The following is a 15,263-nucleotide window of genomic DNA, read 5'->3' on the forward strand; positions in this document are numbered from 1 at the left end:
AGGTTAAAGGTGTTTACTACCAACACCAACAACCTGAGTTTGATCCCCAGGGCCCATGTAAAGGTGTAAGAAAGAACTGATTTCTGCAAATTGACCTTTGACCTCCAGATACACATAAATAAATTACTTCTCTAGGTTAACTACTAGAGCATTTTTGGGTCTAAAAAGGACATCTGCTCTGAGGGTTTTTTTTTTTTTTTTTGCATTAGCAGAGAATGACAGTAACTGATCATAGTAAAATAAATTTTGTGAATTGACAAGATGGTTCGGTGGGCACAGGTGCCTGCTGCCAAGCCTAAGGACTTGAGCTCAATTCTTGGAACCTACATGGTTTAAGGAGAGCACTGACTTCCACAGAATCATTCTCTGACCCCACACATGTGCCATGGTGCATGCATTTCTTGCCCCAAATAAATAAAGTTTTATTTATTTATTTGAGACAAAGTCTTGCTATGTAGACCATGTTGACCTCAAACTCACAGAGCCCACCTGCTTCTGCCTTCCAAGTCCTAAAGGTAATCAGTATCATGCCCAGTTTTAAAAAAATATTTTTTTGAAACTGTGTTTTGCTGGTCTTAAACTCATTCTCTTTCCTCAGCCTTGAAATTTGTGAGATTATAGACTTGAGCTACCACAGCAGGCTCTTAAAATATTTTAGAGCAGATGACACACTTGTTGCATTCCATTGAGGACTGCACTTATGTGTGGGAACTCCTTGATGTGTTCATGCATGTCTTTATTAGCAAAGCTTTCTGACTTACCTTTTCCTTTTATCTCTCAAGGTCATCCTATGCGGACATGCTGCACGACAAAGACAGAGTAAGTGTGAGGTGCACCACATCGCAAGACAGGGTCACGTGCTGATGATCTGGGGTCCTCCCCATCCCCAAGTCTGAAGAGCTCCTTTCCACTTATCTATAATAACATGACAGTTATTTCTTCCTTTCTCGTAGAATATAAAGTATTACCAGGGCATCCGGGCAGCTGTGAGCAGGGTGAAAGACAGAGGACAGAAAGCCTTGGTTCTTGACATTGGCACTGGCACAGGTCTCTTGTCCATGATGGCAGTTACTGCAGGTGCTGACTTCTGCTATGCTATTGAGGTAAGCCTCCTATTTAGGTATGTGTCCTGTAAGGTCTTTAGGTCGGTCCTTGGGTTTTCCTGGTCTGTTGACAAACACATGCCAAGCGCGTGACCAACTTCTCTACACAGAGAGATGAGTCAGACAGGTTTTCTTTTTCCGGGAGCTTTTTTTCTGCTCTGAAACAGTGATTCTCAGACTTGGCCATCAGCCTCTCTGAGGAGCTTTAAAAAATAGTTATGTGGGCTGGAAAGATGGCACAGTAGTTAAAAGCATTATCTGCTGTTGCAGAGAACCCAGGTTGGATTCCCAGAACACCCACATGGTCACTCTAGTTCCAGGAGACACCCTGACTTCCTCAAGCACCAGACATACCTGTGACATACAGATTTATATACAGGCAAAACAATCATATACATAAGAAAAAAAATTAAGAGGTACTTCTGCTTTGTGCTAAGATTTACATTAAAGTGTTTTTTCGGGGTATGGCTTAGTCTCTAGAGCATCAGCCTATGTATACCTGGACCCGATCCCTAGCACTGTAGAAACTGAGGGATGGCACTCCAGAGGCAGACGTAGGGAAGTTGGGGTTCAGGGCCATCCTGGGTCTCCAACAGGTCCTACCCAATTGAGTTACCACAGACAGTCTTAAAACAACGTCAGTTTGGGGGCTGGAGAGATGGCTTAGCAGTTGAGAGCACTGGCTGTTCTTCCTGAGGACCTGGGCTGGCCTTGAACTCACAGAGATACTGCTGCCTCTGCCTGACAAGTGCTGGGATTAAAGGTGTGTGGCACGAGGCTTGTTCTTTTTTTCTTTTTGAGACGAGGTCTTGGGCTGGAGAGATGGCTCAGCTGTTAAGAGCACTGGCTGCTCTTCCAGAGGTTCTAGGTTTAATTCCCAGCAACCTCACAGTGTCTCACAACCATCTGTAATGAGATCTAGTGCCCTCTCCTGACATGCAGACCTACATGCAGGTGGAACACTATACATAATAAATAAATAAATCTTAAAAAAAAAATCAGACAGAGACAAGGTCGACTTACATGTCCTTAGCTAGCCTAGAACTCACTGTGTAGACCAGGTTGGCCTCTAATTCATAGATATCTACTGTCTCTGTCTCCGAAGTGCTAGGACTAAAGGTCCTATAACTTTAAATTTTTATCACATTTTAATTAATTTATTTATTTTGTATGGGGGGGGCATTTGTGTGGTGGTCAGAGAGCAACTTTTGGGGTTTTTCTTTTCCCACCATGCAGCCTCAAGGATTGAGTTGAGGTTGTTTCGTCAGGCTCTGCAGCAGGCTCCCTTACCCACTGAGCCATCTTGCCATCCTTACCATTTCTTTCTTTAATAAAACATTAAACATGTTATTTTTATGATAATATAAATGTATGTACTAACAGGAAATGTAGTAAATGAATAACACCAGTATCTTAAATAAGATAAGTTTTTGTTTGTTTGTTTGTTTTTGTTTTTTGAGACAGGGTTTTTCTGTGTAGCTTTGAAGCCTGTCCTGGAACTCACTCTGTAGACCAGGCTAGCCTCTAACTCATTGAGATCCCTCTACCTCCTGAGTGCTGGGATTAAAGGTGTGTGCCACCACTGCCTGGCTAAAACCAATTTTTTCCAAGACAGGGTTTCTTTAACAGTCCTGGCTGTCCTGGAACTCACTTTGTAGACCAGACTGGCCTTGAACTCACTGAGATCTACCAGCCTCTGCCTCCCAAGTGCTGGGATTAAAGGTGTGTACCGCCACTGCCCAGCTAAAATAATTTTTTTAGATATGTTTATGATTTATTTAACTTTATTTTATGTGCATTGGTATGAAGGTGTCAGATCCCCTGGAACTAGATTTACAGACAGTTGTAAGCTTCCATGTGTGTCCTAGGAATTGAACCCAGGTCTTCTAGGGAGCAGCCAGTGCTCTTAACCACTGAGCTATCTCTTCAGCCTCTAAAATAAAATTTTTTAACACATAAAATCCTGAGATCAGCAGTAGATTGTATTAAATTGTATTCTACTTAGGCTCCTTCTAGCTGTCCATCCTGCCATCTTTAAAGTGTGACTCTAATTTCAAAATCTAGAAAGATGAGCATCTGGGATGGTGTGATGCATCAGTGGATAAAGTGTGACTTGTTCTGAAAACCTAGTGACCCAGATTTGGCCTCTGAATCTCCCAATGGGAAGAGAGAATAGTTTCCCTAGGGTTGTCCTCTGATTCTGTATGTACTCTGTGGCACATGCATTCTCACACTTATGCACACACACACGATAATATTTATTTTGATTTTTTGAGATAGGATCTCTACATAACCTGGCTGACCTAGAACTTGCTATGTAGATCAGTCTGGCCTGGAATTTACAGAGCTCTGCCTACTTCTGCCCCACCCCCGTTTAGTGCTGGCACTAAAGGTGTGCACCACCATGCCCAGCTCATACCAATTTCTGTAAAAGATGAGTCTAGGCTGAAGAGATAGCTCATAGTTAAGAGTGTCTACTGCCCTTGCAGTCGGCCAGAATGAAGTTCACAGCACCCATGACAGGCAGCTCACAGCTAGCAGCTCCAGAGGGATCTAACCCTTTTGGCCTCTGTGGGTCCTGACACGCATGTACATAATCTACACAGAGACACACATGCACATAATTTAAAGGCATGTGCCACTACACCTGGCCTGAGTTAGGTATACTTAACCTGGGATAAGAATAGTCTATTTCTGGCTGGATAGATGATGCAGAAGTTAAGAACATTTGTTCCTACAGAGGGTTCAATTCTCAGCACTCTCATGGTGATTCACAACCATCTGTAATTGGAGTTCCAGGGGATCTGGTGCCCTATTTTACCTCCATAGGCACCAAGCATGCACATGGTGCATGTATGCAAAACACTCAAACATAAAATGAATAGGCTGGGCATGGTAACACAAACATTTAATCCCAGCACTTGGGAGGCAGACAGACGAGGATCTCTGTGAGTTTGAATCCAGCCTGATGTACATAGGGAGTTCTAGGATAGCCAAGACTAAAAAGACACTGTCCCAAAAAATGAACAAACAATAAATAAAATGAGTAAAGTTAATTTTTTTTTAAAAAGGTGTTTAGGGCTTGGAGAGGTAGCTTAGTAGTTAAAAGCTGTGTGGGGTGTCCACCAGAGAAGACTGCTCAGGTATGGATCTAAGCCATAGAAAGTCTTTATTAACCAGCCAGTGACAACACTGGGTTGTTGTAAGGAGGCTGCTTGTTCGTTTCCCGGCTGCCCAGACTTCCGAAATAACCACACAGAAACTGTATTAATTAAATCACTTCTGGACCAATTACTTAAGCATATTACTAGCTAGCTCTTACATCTAGAATTAACCCATCTCCATTATTTTATATTTTACCATGAGGTTTGTGGTCTACCGACAAGGTTCCAGCATATCTGTCTCTGGCTGTGGCTTCATGGCTTCTCCCTGACTCTGCCGCCTTCTTCCTTTCAGCATTCAGTTCTTCCCTGCTCTGCTATAGGCTCAAAGCAGTTTTTTTATTCACCAATTTTATTCACCAATAGTAATCACAGCATACAGAGGGTAATCCCACATCACTGGGTGTTTAGGATTCCAGTGTAGCATTGAACCTTTCTTAGGGAGAGTTTGTAAATACAAAAACTATGTCTTGGGTTTACATACTTCAATAAACAAGAATAGCCAGACCCAGAACTGTAGAAGCCAAAAAGTAAGGATAATACATTTAGAGATTTTCCCAGAATTGTGGACTTTGATGGATTAGGTCTTTGTTTTTGTTTTGGCAGGTCTATGTGCTGTATTTGTGCTGAGTTTAGTCTGAATGGTTCTTCCATCACGGAGTCAGTTATGCTGAGGTCTGGGGGCCTACTAAAGTCTTGGGCCCTGTTACAAAGCTTCTCTGCTCTTCAGAGGACTGCCTAGTTCAGTTCCCAGTACCCATGTTGGATAGCTCATAATTGATTGTAACTCCAACTCAAGGGAATTTAATACCTCTGTCCTCCATGGGTACTGCACTCAAATAGACATACCCATATGTACACATACGTGAAATTAAAAATATTAAAAAGAAATCTTTTTAAAAATGTATTTGTGATTTCCATGATATCAAATCCTGAGTTGTTGTATATGAGAGACTGCACTTGTTGTGGATTTCACAAAAAACAAACAGATATAATGCTGCCTTATTCTCAATAGTCAGAAACTGGGACCAACCTAGACAAGTAGAGAGAAAAAGGTTGATTGTGCATGTGTGGTGCACACATGAGTACAGGTGCCCGTGGAGGCTAGAAGAGTGTCAATCTCCTATCTTGTAAACTGCCCAACAAGGGTCCCCTGGAGGAGCAGTATGGGTTTTAAAGCTCTGAGCTGGTGGGATAACCAGCTCCTAATTTTTTTAAAGTGTTGGTGCCCTCAGAGGCCAGAAGAGGGCATCAGATTGAGTTATGCATACTTCTAAGCTAACTAGTGTGGATACTGGGAATTGAATTCTGGTTTTCTGTAAAGCAGTGAGTGCTCTTAACTTCTGAGCCATGTCTCCTGCCATTCTCAATGTTTCTTATTGCTCTGTGTGGTGTATGACCTTCCTTTGAAAACCTGTGCCTTTACTGACTGTAGGAGAGCCACTAAAGAGCCCCTGGAGATGGAGACGTGTCAGACAGGACATGACCCCAACTTACTCTCTTTGAAAAACAAGCAGGCTTTTCCTAGAAATTTCTAGCAAACCTCTCCTTGTATATAAAATTGGCCAAAATAATTGACAAAGGGGAACCTGTCTGATGAGCCAGATAGGTTCATCTCTTGAAATCAGGTCCATTTCTGTACAGCACCACTGTCCCTGTTCTGAAGGACGGAAGAGTGGATGTTGGGAAGTCTACTTCATTGTTTGTCTCTGTTCATGGCTGGGATGAGATTGCTGTGTGTTTGAGTGTAGGTGGGTGCTTGTATGTAGAGGCCAGAGGTTGACATAGTGTCCTCAGTTGTCACATTTTATACCTGTAGGGCTACTTGAACTCAGAGCTACCCAGTTAAGTTTGTATAGCTAAGCATCTTTCTCCATGCCTCAGGGAGCAAACCTGTGGCATATGTATATAGCAGAATACGGTGCAACTGAAAAGACAGAAACGAAGTTCCTTATTTTCATTTCATCCTCCACTGGTAGAGTGGTCTTCACAATATTTTATATGAAAATGCAAGTAGAATTATACTGCTTTTGTGTCAGAAATAAGGTGTTGCTTATTTTTCATAAAAAGCCCTGGAAGAGGAGATGGAAATTGATGAAAGTATCTGTAGACAGTACAAATGGGACTGGGTGTGTGTTTGTCATGTTTGGTTTCAATGTTAACTTGCCACAATTATAATTGACTCACCTGAGTAGGAAGCTGCTCCTGAAGGATTTTTCCTCTTGTCTTGATGAGGTAGGAAGGCACACCCTGATTGGGGGCTGAGGAGAGAGAGAGGCTGTGAATGGTCAGAGCCCAAAGGGTTAGGGAAGGGGAGTGATAGGTAAGAGGCTGACGAAAGAGAGGGTGACAATGAGGTTGTGATAGTTTTAGAAGTTTGGACAAACTGATTGATGAAGGCTGAGGTTTGAGGTCAGAGACCACATGTGAAAACTACATTTTAGAAATGATTGTTTTTCCCCAGCTGAGCACATACATATATACATATTTATTTATTTATTTATGATATACATTGTGTTCTGTCTGCATGTATGCCTGCTGCCAGAAGATCTCATTACAGATTGTTGTGAGCCACCATGTGGTTGCTGGGAATTGAACTCAGGACCAGAAAATCTGCCAGTGCTTTTAATCTCTGAGCTGTCTCTCCAGCTCCAAGTACATACATTCTTTCCAAAGAATATGGCTTTTCTTTGTTATATGAAAAGCAAAATCATGTTCATGGTAGAAAATATAGACAAGGGTTTAGAAAAAAATGAAAATCTTCCATCATTTATTTTGTTTCCACTTTGTATTTATGAAAGTTTCTGTGTTTATGGGATAGAGCTGTGACATCCAGACTAGGCCGGTTGAAAAGCCAGGGCTAGAGGGGCTGGTGAAGGGCTCAGGAATCATTTCTACAGGGAGGACTTTGTGCTTCCTTGTGGGTTGTGTCTGTGTGTTAGACACCAGACTGGCCTCAAACTAACTTTCTGTGTAGCTAGGCAGGCCTTGAACCCAGATCCTACCTACACTTCCCAAGTGCTGGGATTACGGGCATGTGTCACCGTTTCCAGCCTCCAGTTGGATTTGATATGGCAAATGGGGTGGGAAGGGTTCAGACTTGCCTGTGAATGTTGGGGAGCATCATGTGGGCTAAGAAGGGGGTGTGGCTGAGAGAATAAAGTGGAGGGTCCCATGTATCATAAGGAAATAAAGGCTGTGCTTTTAGTCTGGGTCAGTTCTGAAAATGAAGGTGGACTGGCCATACTTCAGCTGTCTTCCTTATCTCTGGAGACAGGTTTGTGGGAGCATCTTTAGTCAGTGCAGGGCACTTAATGCCCTACTAAATAGTGCAGAATTCCTTCATTTTCACCTAGTGGGCATGAAGTGGGAACTTCTAAATAGTACCTTGAAGTTAAACTTCATTCTTTCTCTCTCTCTCTCTCTCTCTCTCTCTCTCTCTCTCTCTCTCTGTACATGTGGGGGATATTGAAACCGATTTTCACTCCATATAGCTCAGAGCTCAGGCTTCCCTTTAATTCATGATGATTCTCCTGCCTTACCATCTTGAATTCTGAGATTAGACATGAGCAAACCACACCTGGCTGAATTTCATCCTTTTATGTTCATTTTCTTGGTTTTTCGAGACTGGGTTTCTTTGTGTTGCTTTAGTGCCCATCCTGGAGCTAGCTCTTGTAGACCAGGCTTGCCTTTTTTATGTTCATTTCGTGACACACATTTAGAGACTAAAACGTTTTTAGTGTCAATTATGGAACCAGAGTCAGGTACTATCTTGCTAGCTATGTGTCTTAAGTAGGAAGTGTTTTTTTTTTTTTTTTTGGTTTGTTTTCTTGCTTGCTTGTTTGTTTTAGCAGATGTTCATTTTCCCTCTCACCCTTCTCTGACTTACAGGTCTTTAAACCTATGGCTGATGCTGCTGTGAAGATTGTGGAGAAAAATGGCTTCAGTGACAAGATTAAGGTTATTAACAAGCATTCCACTGAGGTGACAGTTGGACCAGGTGAGAACTGTCCCTCCTGTGGGAAGCAGAGCTAATGAAATGTCACAGTAGTCACACACAGGAAAGAAACTTGATGCTTTAAGTAAACGTAAGGTGGTAAAAAAGAAGTCTTTATAGTGAGATGTTTGAAACTTAGAAAATTCTACGTGTTCTTTGAAACTCGGAGAACACAGCTACAACATTTGGTGAAGAGGAAAGAAGCTGTGGCCATCACCAGTTTTTAAGATACAGTATTTTAGGATTGAAGGATCTACTTAAAGTCAGTATTTTATTTTAAGTTTAATTTTGCCATTACCATCAACAGGATCTAATACAGTCCAGGCTGGCCTTGAACTCACTCTGTAGCTAAGGTTGGCTTTGGTCCTCCAGGGTACTATAGTTACACCATACTTGGATTTCTTTTTTCTCACAGAAAAAAAAAATTACTGTGGGGGTGGGGATGTAGCCAATGGTAGAGTACTTGTTTTGGGTGCATAAGACCCTGGGTTTGATCCCTAGGACCCTAAAGCTAGGTATGGGTAATCCCAGCACTTGGGAAGTTGAGGGAGAAGGAAGATCGTGGGTTTCGAGTCAGCCTGGACTACATAGCAAGACCTTTTCTAAAAACAACTCAAATTGAACACTTCAATTCTTACCACCAACATGGTAGGTCACAATCATCCTGTGTGTCTTGCACAGATATGCATGTAGGTAAAACACTCAAACATAAAATGATTAGATTTAAATCTAATTTTTAAAAATATTTTATATATTTTTTATTTTATGTGTATTGGGGAGGCTGCTTGTTCATTCCCAGCTTCCCAGACCCCAAATACTCACTCAGAAACTATTATTATTTGCAATACTGTTTGGTCAATAGCTTAAGCATATTTCTAACTAGTTCTTACGTCTTAAACTAACCCATTTCTATTATATTTTACCATGAGTCTAGTGGCCTACCTACAAGGTTCCGGCTGGCGGCTACATGGCTTCTCCCTGACCCTGCCTTACTCTCTTTATGTATCTTTTCCAGCCTGGCTATATTCCGCTAAGCCATTGGCCAATAGCAGCTTCTTTATTTATTAACCATAAATGCAGCACATATACAGAAGGACTTCCCACACAGTATGTGCATTGTTGTTTTGCCTATATGGATGTCTGTGTCAGATCTTGGAGTTAATAGACAGTTAAGATTGAAGGATCTACTTAAAGTCAGTATTTTATTTTAAGTTTAATTTTGCCATTACCATCATTAGGTAATGAATCATTAATGATTGAATATACATTCATTAATGCATATATACTTCAAGAATATAGTGTAGAGCCCAATATTATGGTGTGTGTTTATAATCCCAACACTTAAGAGGATTGTGAATTTGAGGCTAACTTGGGTTACATAACAAGACCCTAAAACAATGTGAGTATACGATTGTTGAGCGAATTTTGCCAAATTGAGGGACACTTGTAACCATGGTCATAATCAACACAATAGATTATTTCTTTCTTGCTCAAAAAATTCCTCATGACCCTGGGCACTCACAGATACCCTTTCTTTCAATTAAATTAGGTCATTTTTTTTTTCTAGAATTTCAAGGAAATTTCAAATGAAATTGTGTATCAGCCTGTGCTGGCCTCAAACTCACAGAGATCCACCTGCTGCTGCGTCCTCAGTGCCCGGGTTAGATGTGTAATATATTTAAGAGAATGTTACTGTTTCTAAGCCAGGAGATAGAGTTTGCTTTTAACTTCCACTTTACTTTACTAGATGTGTAAATAAATGGACACATGGAGCCCATGTGTGTGTCATAGGAAAGGTACTTTTCTAACCTTCGTTCTGCTCCTCGATTTACAGTTGAGACTACTAACTTGATGGTTAGAACCCAGCTCTCCAGGCTAGTAGTGGTATCCAGTCCTTGTCTATAGGACTCCAGGCTCAGTCCTTGTTCTGCACTCAACCTCTCTAAACTATTTCAGTGTGTCTCTTTTTCAGTGTCAGCTGTGAAATTTGTCCTCTGTAGACGGAAGACAAATGGGTTTTGTCTAATGTAATTCGTGAGCCATTAGAAATGTTTACGGTTAATTCTCCATGATAAATTGCTCTTTTCAAGGTCTGTTGGCTCATTAAAAAGTATAGTTGTAGCAGTAATATTATGTTTTAGAGGTTTAGAAAGTAATTGATTAAAGAACTCCTCAGAACCCCGAAGAGGGTGTCAGATCTTCTGAAGCTGGAGTTAGCAGGGGTTCTGAACTGCCTGACATGGGTGGTAGGAACTGAGCTTGGGTCTTCTGCAGGAGCAGCACCTGCTATTTCCACTGAGTCGTTTCTCTAACCTCTGCTTTTCGACGTGGTACTTAACATGTCTGTCATAAATACATTTCCTAGTCTGTTGCATGTTTCTTTTTTTTTTTTTTTAAAGAAAAGACTTTGGTGTTTTGTTTTGTTTTTTTTAATGGTTTATTCAACTTTATTTTATGTGCATTGGTGTGAATGTGTCAGATTCCCCTGCAACTGGATCTTCAGACAGTTGTGAGCTGCCATGTGGGTGCTGGGAATTGAACCCGGGTCCTCTGGAAGAGCAGTCAGTGCCCTTAACCACTGAGCCATATCTCCAGCCCCCTGTTGCATGTTTCTGACTCTATTCACTTGCTTTTAGATGGTGACTTGCCGTGTCGGGCTAACATCCTGGTCACAGAGCTGTTTGACACGGAACTGATTGGAGAGGGAGCACTGCCCTCTTATGAGCATGCTCATAGGCATCTTGTGCAGGTAAGGGGCTCAGAGCCTTCAGGAGTGTTACACAGTCACTGCTTACCATGCTTAGTACAGCCCTGCAGAATCTCTATACACCCTGGGCCTCCCTTCAATTCCTGGCAGGCATCTAGCTCAGGTGGCAGTACGGCTGAGAAACCTTTGCTTTTAATTCCTAGATGTGAAAATCCTCTTCACTGCTGGGTTCCCAGGCCTGATGATGGGCACAGAATGAAAGGACCATTAGACAGGGAGGGAGAAAGAACCACAGCCAGGTAGTGAGGGGAACCCTGCAGGTGTCCATGCAGGTGATGATCTGTGAAGGGATGGACGTTCTGCCTTACTCACTCAGATGAAAACAAGTTCTCCTCATCCTGTTTTCTTTAACTGGACCCCATGGGCAAGGTGCAAAATCAGTGGAAGATGTAGGTACATGAATAATTCTTCCAGCATACATATACAGACAAACATACACACACAGCACAGACACACTAAGTATAAAGTTACATCCATGTTCACAAATATCTATGCTCCCATAGATTCCCTGTCATTTATAAACAGGAGAGATAGTTACCTCTGTATTCCAGGGAAATTCCCCTTTTCAATTTCAAAATGCTTTTCTTATCCTAGCAGGGAGACTTGCCCTCCCTTAGGACTGAGCCTCCTCACTATTGAGGTCTTTGGTGATAGCCAGAGAAAATGACCACTCACTCTGGGACCTGAAGACATCCTATTCTCCGTCTGTACCAGCCAGAACTCATGGAGCTCCTTCGTTACTGATAGCTGGGCTCACTGCATGTTGACGTGTTCTGAGTTTTCTCCAAGAGCAAGTTATGTCTTTCAGTGAACTGAACAGCTGCTGGCCACAAGTTTGCCAGCTTGTGGTCTTATCTGCTCTCACACAAGAATAGACAACTACCCTGAGAAAAGTAGACGTCTCTCCTCTGTGATCTCTGCACACCTGGGCCAACTTGGGATTTTTTTGAAGTTTGTGTCTGTATGGGGACTGCACCATAGGGTGATCTCTGTTCTTTGTTTAAACTTCGAGGGCAAGTAGTAGATGTGCTGTCCTACATCTGTTACGTATGTGAGACACTGCCAGTAATTCTGCACCTTCTGGGGATGGGGGATGGGCTTTCTCTCTAGGCAACAAACACAGAACACACGCTCCCTCGCCATTTCATCGACGTTCTGAACCCTGCCCCTATCTAGATTACAATTAGGCACTATGCAACCCATTCTTTCATCTGTGATCAGGGAACATCTGAGAGAACCATCTAGACTTGGAAAGGGATGGCTGGAAGGCTTTCTCAACCGTGACCCTGACAGTTTGCCAGGGGATCATGACCAAGGTGGAATGAAGTGCCACCATCTTAAAAATAAGTCAGCTATTAGAGGATGTCGGCTTGTAAGGCACAAAGGGAGTGAAACCTGGACACATGAAAATCTTCCTGTTTGACTGTTTTAAATCTGCATTCTATCCATGCATGGTGGTCTCTGCTTCTGGTCTGGTCATTTTCACCAGGAACAAAGACTCAGTTCTGTCACTTGATGCTGCATATCCATTTGAAGTGCAGTCCTAATTAGTCTAACAGTAGAAACCCAAAGTCAGATGTTAGGGTGAAAGTTGAAAGATCAGGGGCTGGAGAGATGGCTCAGAGGTTAAGAGTATTGCCTCCTCTTCCAAAGGTCCTGAGTTCAATTCCCAGCAACCACATGGTGGCTCACAACCATCTGTAATGGGGTCTGGTGCCCTCTTCTGGCCTGCAGGCATACACACAGACGGAATATTGTATACATAATAAATAAATAAATATTAAAAAAAAAAAAGAAAGTTGAAAGATCAGAGAGACAGAGCAGCCAGCCACCAGAGAAATCTCAGCCCGAATTGGGGGGGGGTCCCCACTTCTCTAATTATGATGTCATGTTTACATAAATAAATCCTTCCAATTATGATATATATTTACATTGATGATGCCATGTCCCAACAATAAGGATGTCATAGCCATTTGTAATCTCATGCCGTCCATTTATAGTGTCATACTCTTCCAATTGTGATGCCATATGTTAACATTGATGATGTCATACCCTTCCAATTATGATGGCTCACCATCCCATTGATGATGTCATACTCTGAATTATGTCATACATTTACGTTTATGCTGTCGTATCCTTCCTGTTATGATATCATAGTCTTCCAATTACGGTGCCATGTATTTGTGGTGTCATGCCTTTCCAATTATGACATATTTACGTCTGTCTGTCTGTCTGTCTGTCTATCTATCTATCTATCTATCTCTACATATACATATGATTTACAGTGATGTCATATCCTGGTAATAATGATATCATAGTTTTCTAATTATGCTGTCATATATTTATAATGATTACATCATATCCTTCCAATATGATATCATAGTCATTATGATATCATGCCATTTATTTATGGTGTCATACCCTTCCAATTATGACATTACATGTTTACATTGAAGATGTCATATTCTTCCAATTATGATGTCATACCCCCTACTCATAGAGTCATAATCTTCTGATTATGATGTCACATTCTTCACATTATGATATCCTGAATTTCTGTTTATGATGTCATACCCTTCCAATTATGATGTCATATGTTTACATTGATATCATATCATGATAGTTTAATACCGTAATTTTCAAATAATGTCATATACTTACATTGATGTTATATCCTTCCAATCATGGTGTCTTCCCATTATTCAAAGAGTCTAATGCTGGGATTAAAGGCGTGCGCCACCATCGCTGTCTCGAAAAACCAAAAAAAAAAAAAAAACAAAGAGTCTAATGCTAGGTGGTTCATTGTCAGCATATTTAAAACATAGTACAATTTGGGAAAAGGTTTTTTTTTTTTTTCAATAATCATTCCCATTCAAGATTTCTAGGTAACAATCATTCCAATTCCAGGTACACAATACCTTAAGGTATGACTACGTAGAAACTCCTTTGCAAAGCACAGTGACCATGAGGGTGGGGCTGTAACTAAAATCTAATGTGGTCTCTATCGATAACATAGAGGTGAGCAGGTTATAAAATAGGTGTGGCACCCCCCTAAGGATGAGTTGTACTAGAGATAAAAGTCTAGGGAGGGAGAGTCTGGGATAGACGTTCTGAAGGGTGTCTATAGCAAAAGGGGTGAAGTCGGCCTCCACAAGTAACAAGATCATCAGGTCATTAACAATATCCACTCCCAACTTTCTGGGCAGGAAAACCTGTATTTATCTCCTCCATCAGGAAGAGGCCCCTGTGTGTTTAACAGTCCTGGTTCTCTAGTGATCTGTGGGCAAGAGACTTTTGTGCCTCTGATAAGTGGGAGGAATGATTGATCAGCAGTGCTGGATGAACCCAGCAGGCCGGTCAGATGAGGGTGGGCAGCTGGACACTGGGGTTTGTCCTGTTTTGCTAGGCAAGGGACTAGAACGACTACTTGTCAGGAAGACTCTTCCAGGTCTGTATGGTAGTTCATGTTAATAAGTAGTTTTTTTTTGAAATACTCAATAATTTTAGGTAACTAGCTTAAATTGTTTTAGCACTCAAGGCTGAGTCAAGAGGATTGTAAGGTTAGCCCAGACTGTTTAACAAGACATTGTCTTCAAAATAATAATCATTTTATCCATGATGTACTTTCTCTTTTTTAAGACATAGTGCAGGAAACAGTTTACTCTCCTGACACAGGGAAGGAAGACTTTAAAGTTACTACATCAGCTAAATACTTGAAGCAAGTCATTTTCTGTCCCACCAGCCATCTTCTAAATAATGACACTGAGACTTATTATTAATTATGAAAGTTTGGCCTATAGCTTAGGCTTGTTCCTAATTAGCTTTTACAACTTAATATTTTTTTTTCAAGACACGTTTTCTCTGTATAACAGTCCTGACTCTCTTGGAACTCGCTTTGTAGACCAGACTGGCCTCAGATTAATGGAGATCCTTCCTCTGCCTCCCAAGAAGTAGGATTAAAGGCATGCACCACCACTATCCAGGTTAACCTATAATTTTTAATCTACATTCAGTAGAGTGGCTTGACACCTCATCTCTCTGTCCTGCCCATCCTCCTTCCTCTGTGCTGACTGGCAGCTCTGCCTTTCTTCTTCCCAGAGTCCTTTTTGTTCCTGGAAATCCTGCCTAACCTCTTCCTGCCTAGCTATTGGCCATTCAGCTCTGTATTAAACTAATCAGAAGACGCCTTGGCAAAGACACATCTTTACAGTGCAAACAAATATTCCACAACAAAT

At 41.5% G+C, this 15,263-nt stretch overlaps 1 protein-coding gene across 4 annotated transcripts in view; it reads left to right on the forward strand.

The window, feature by feature from the left end:
• Prmt7 (protein arginine methyltransferase 7) overlaps positions 1–15,263 on the forward strand; it is a 41,314-nt gene that overhangs the window by 7,565 nt on the left and 18,486 nt on the right. For all 4 annotated transcript variants that reach the window (XM_041649642.1, XM_041649643.1, XM_041649646.1 and 1 more), the window contains exons 3-6: positions 783–819; positions 954–1,103; positions 8,156–8,264; positions 10,898–11,010. In XM_041649642.1, the coding sequence (XP_041505576.1) occupies positions 783–819; positions 954–1,103; positions 8,156–8,264; positions 10,898–11,010 (409 nt within the window). The remainder of the gene's footprint in view (positions 1–782; positions 820–953; positions 1,104–8,155; positions 8,265–10,897; positions 11,011–15,263) is intronic.

Source organism: Microtus oregoni, unplaced genomic scaffold, assembly GCF_018167655.1.
Source record: "Microtus oregoni isolate MIOR12 unplaced genomic scaffold, Mior012 000004F_ref0000308, whole genome shotgun sequence".
Classification (NCBI taxonomy): Eukaryota; Metazoa; Chordata; class Mammalia; order Rodentia; family Cricetidae; genus Microtus; species Microtus oregoni.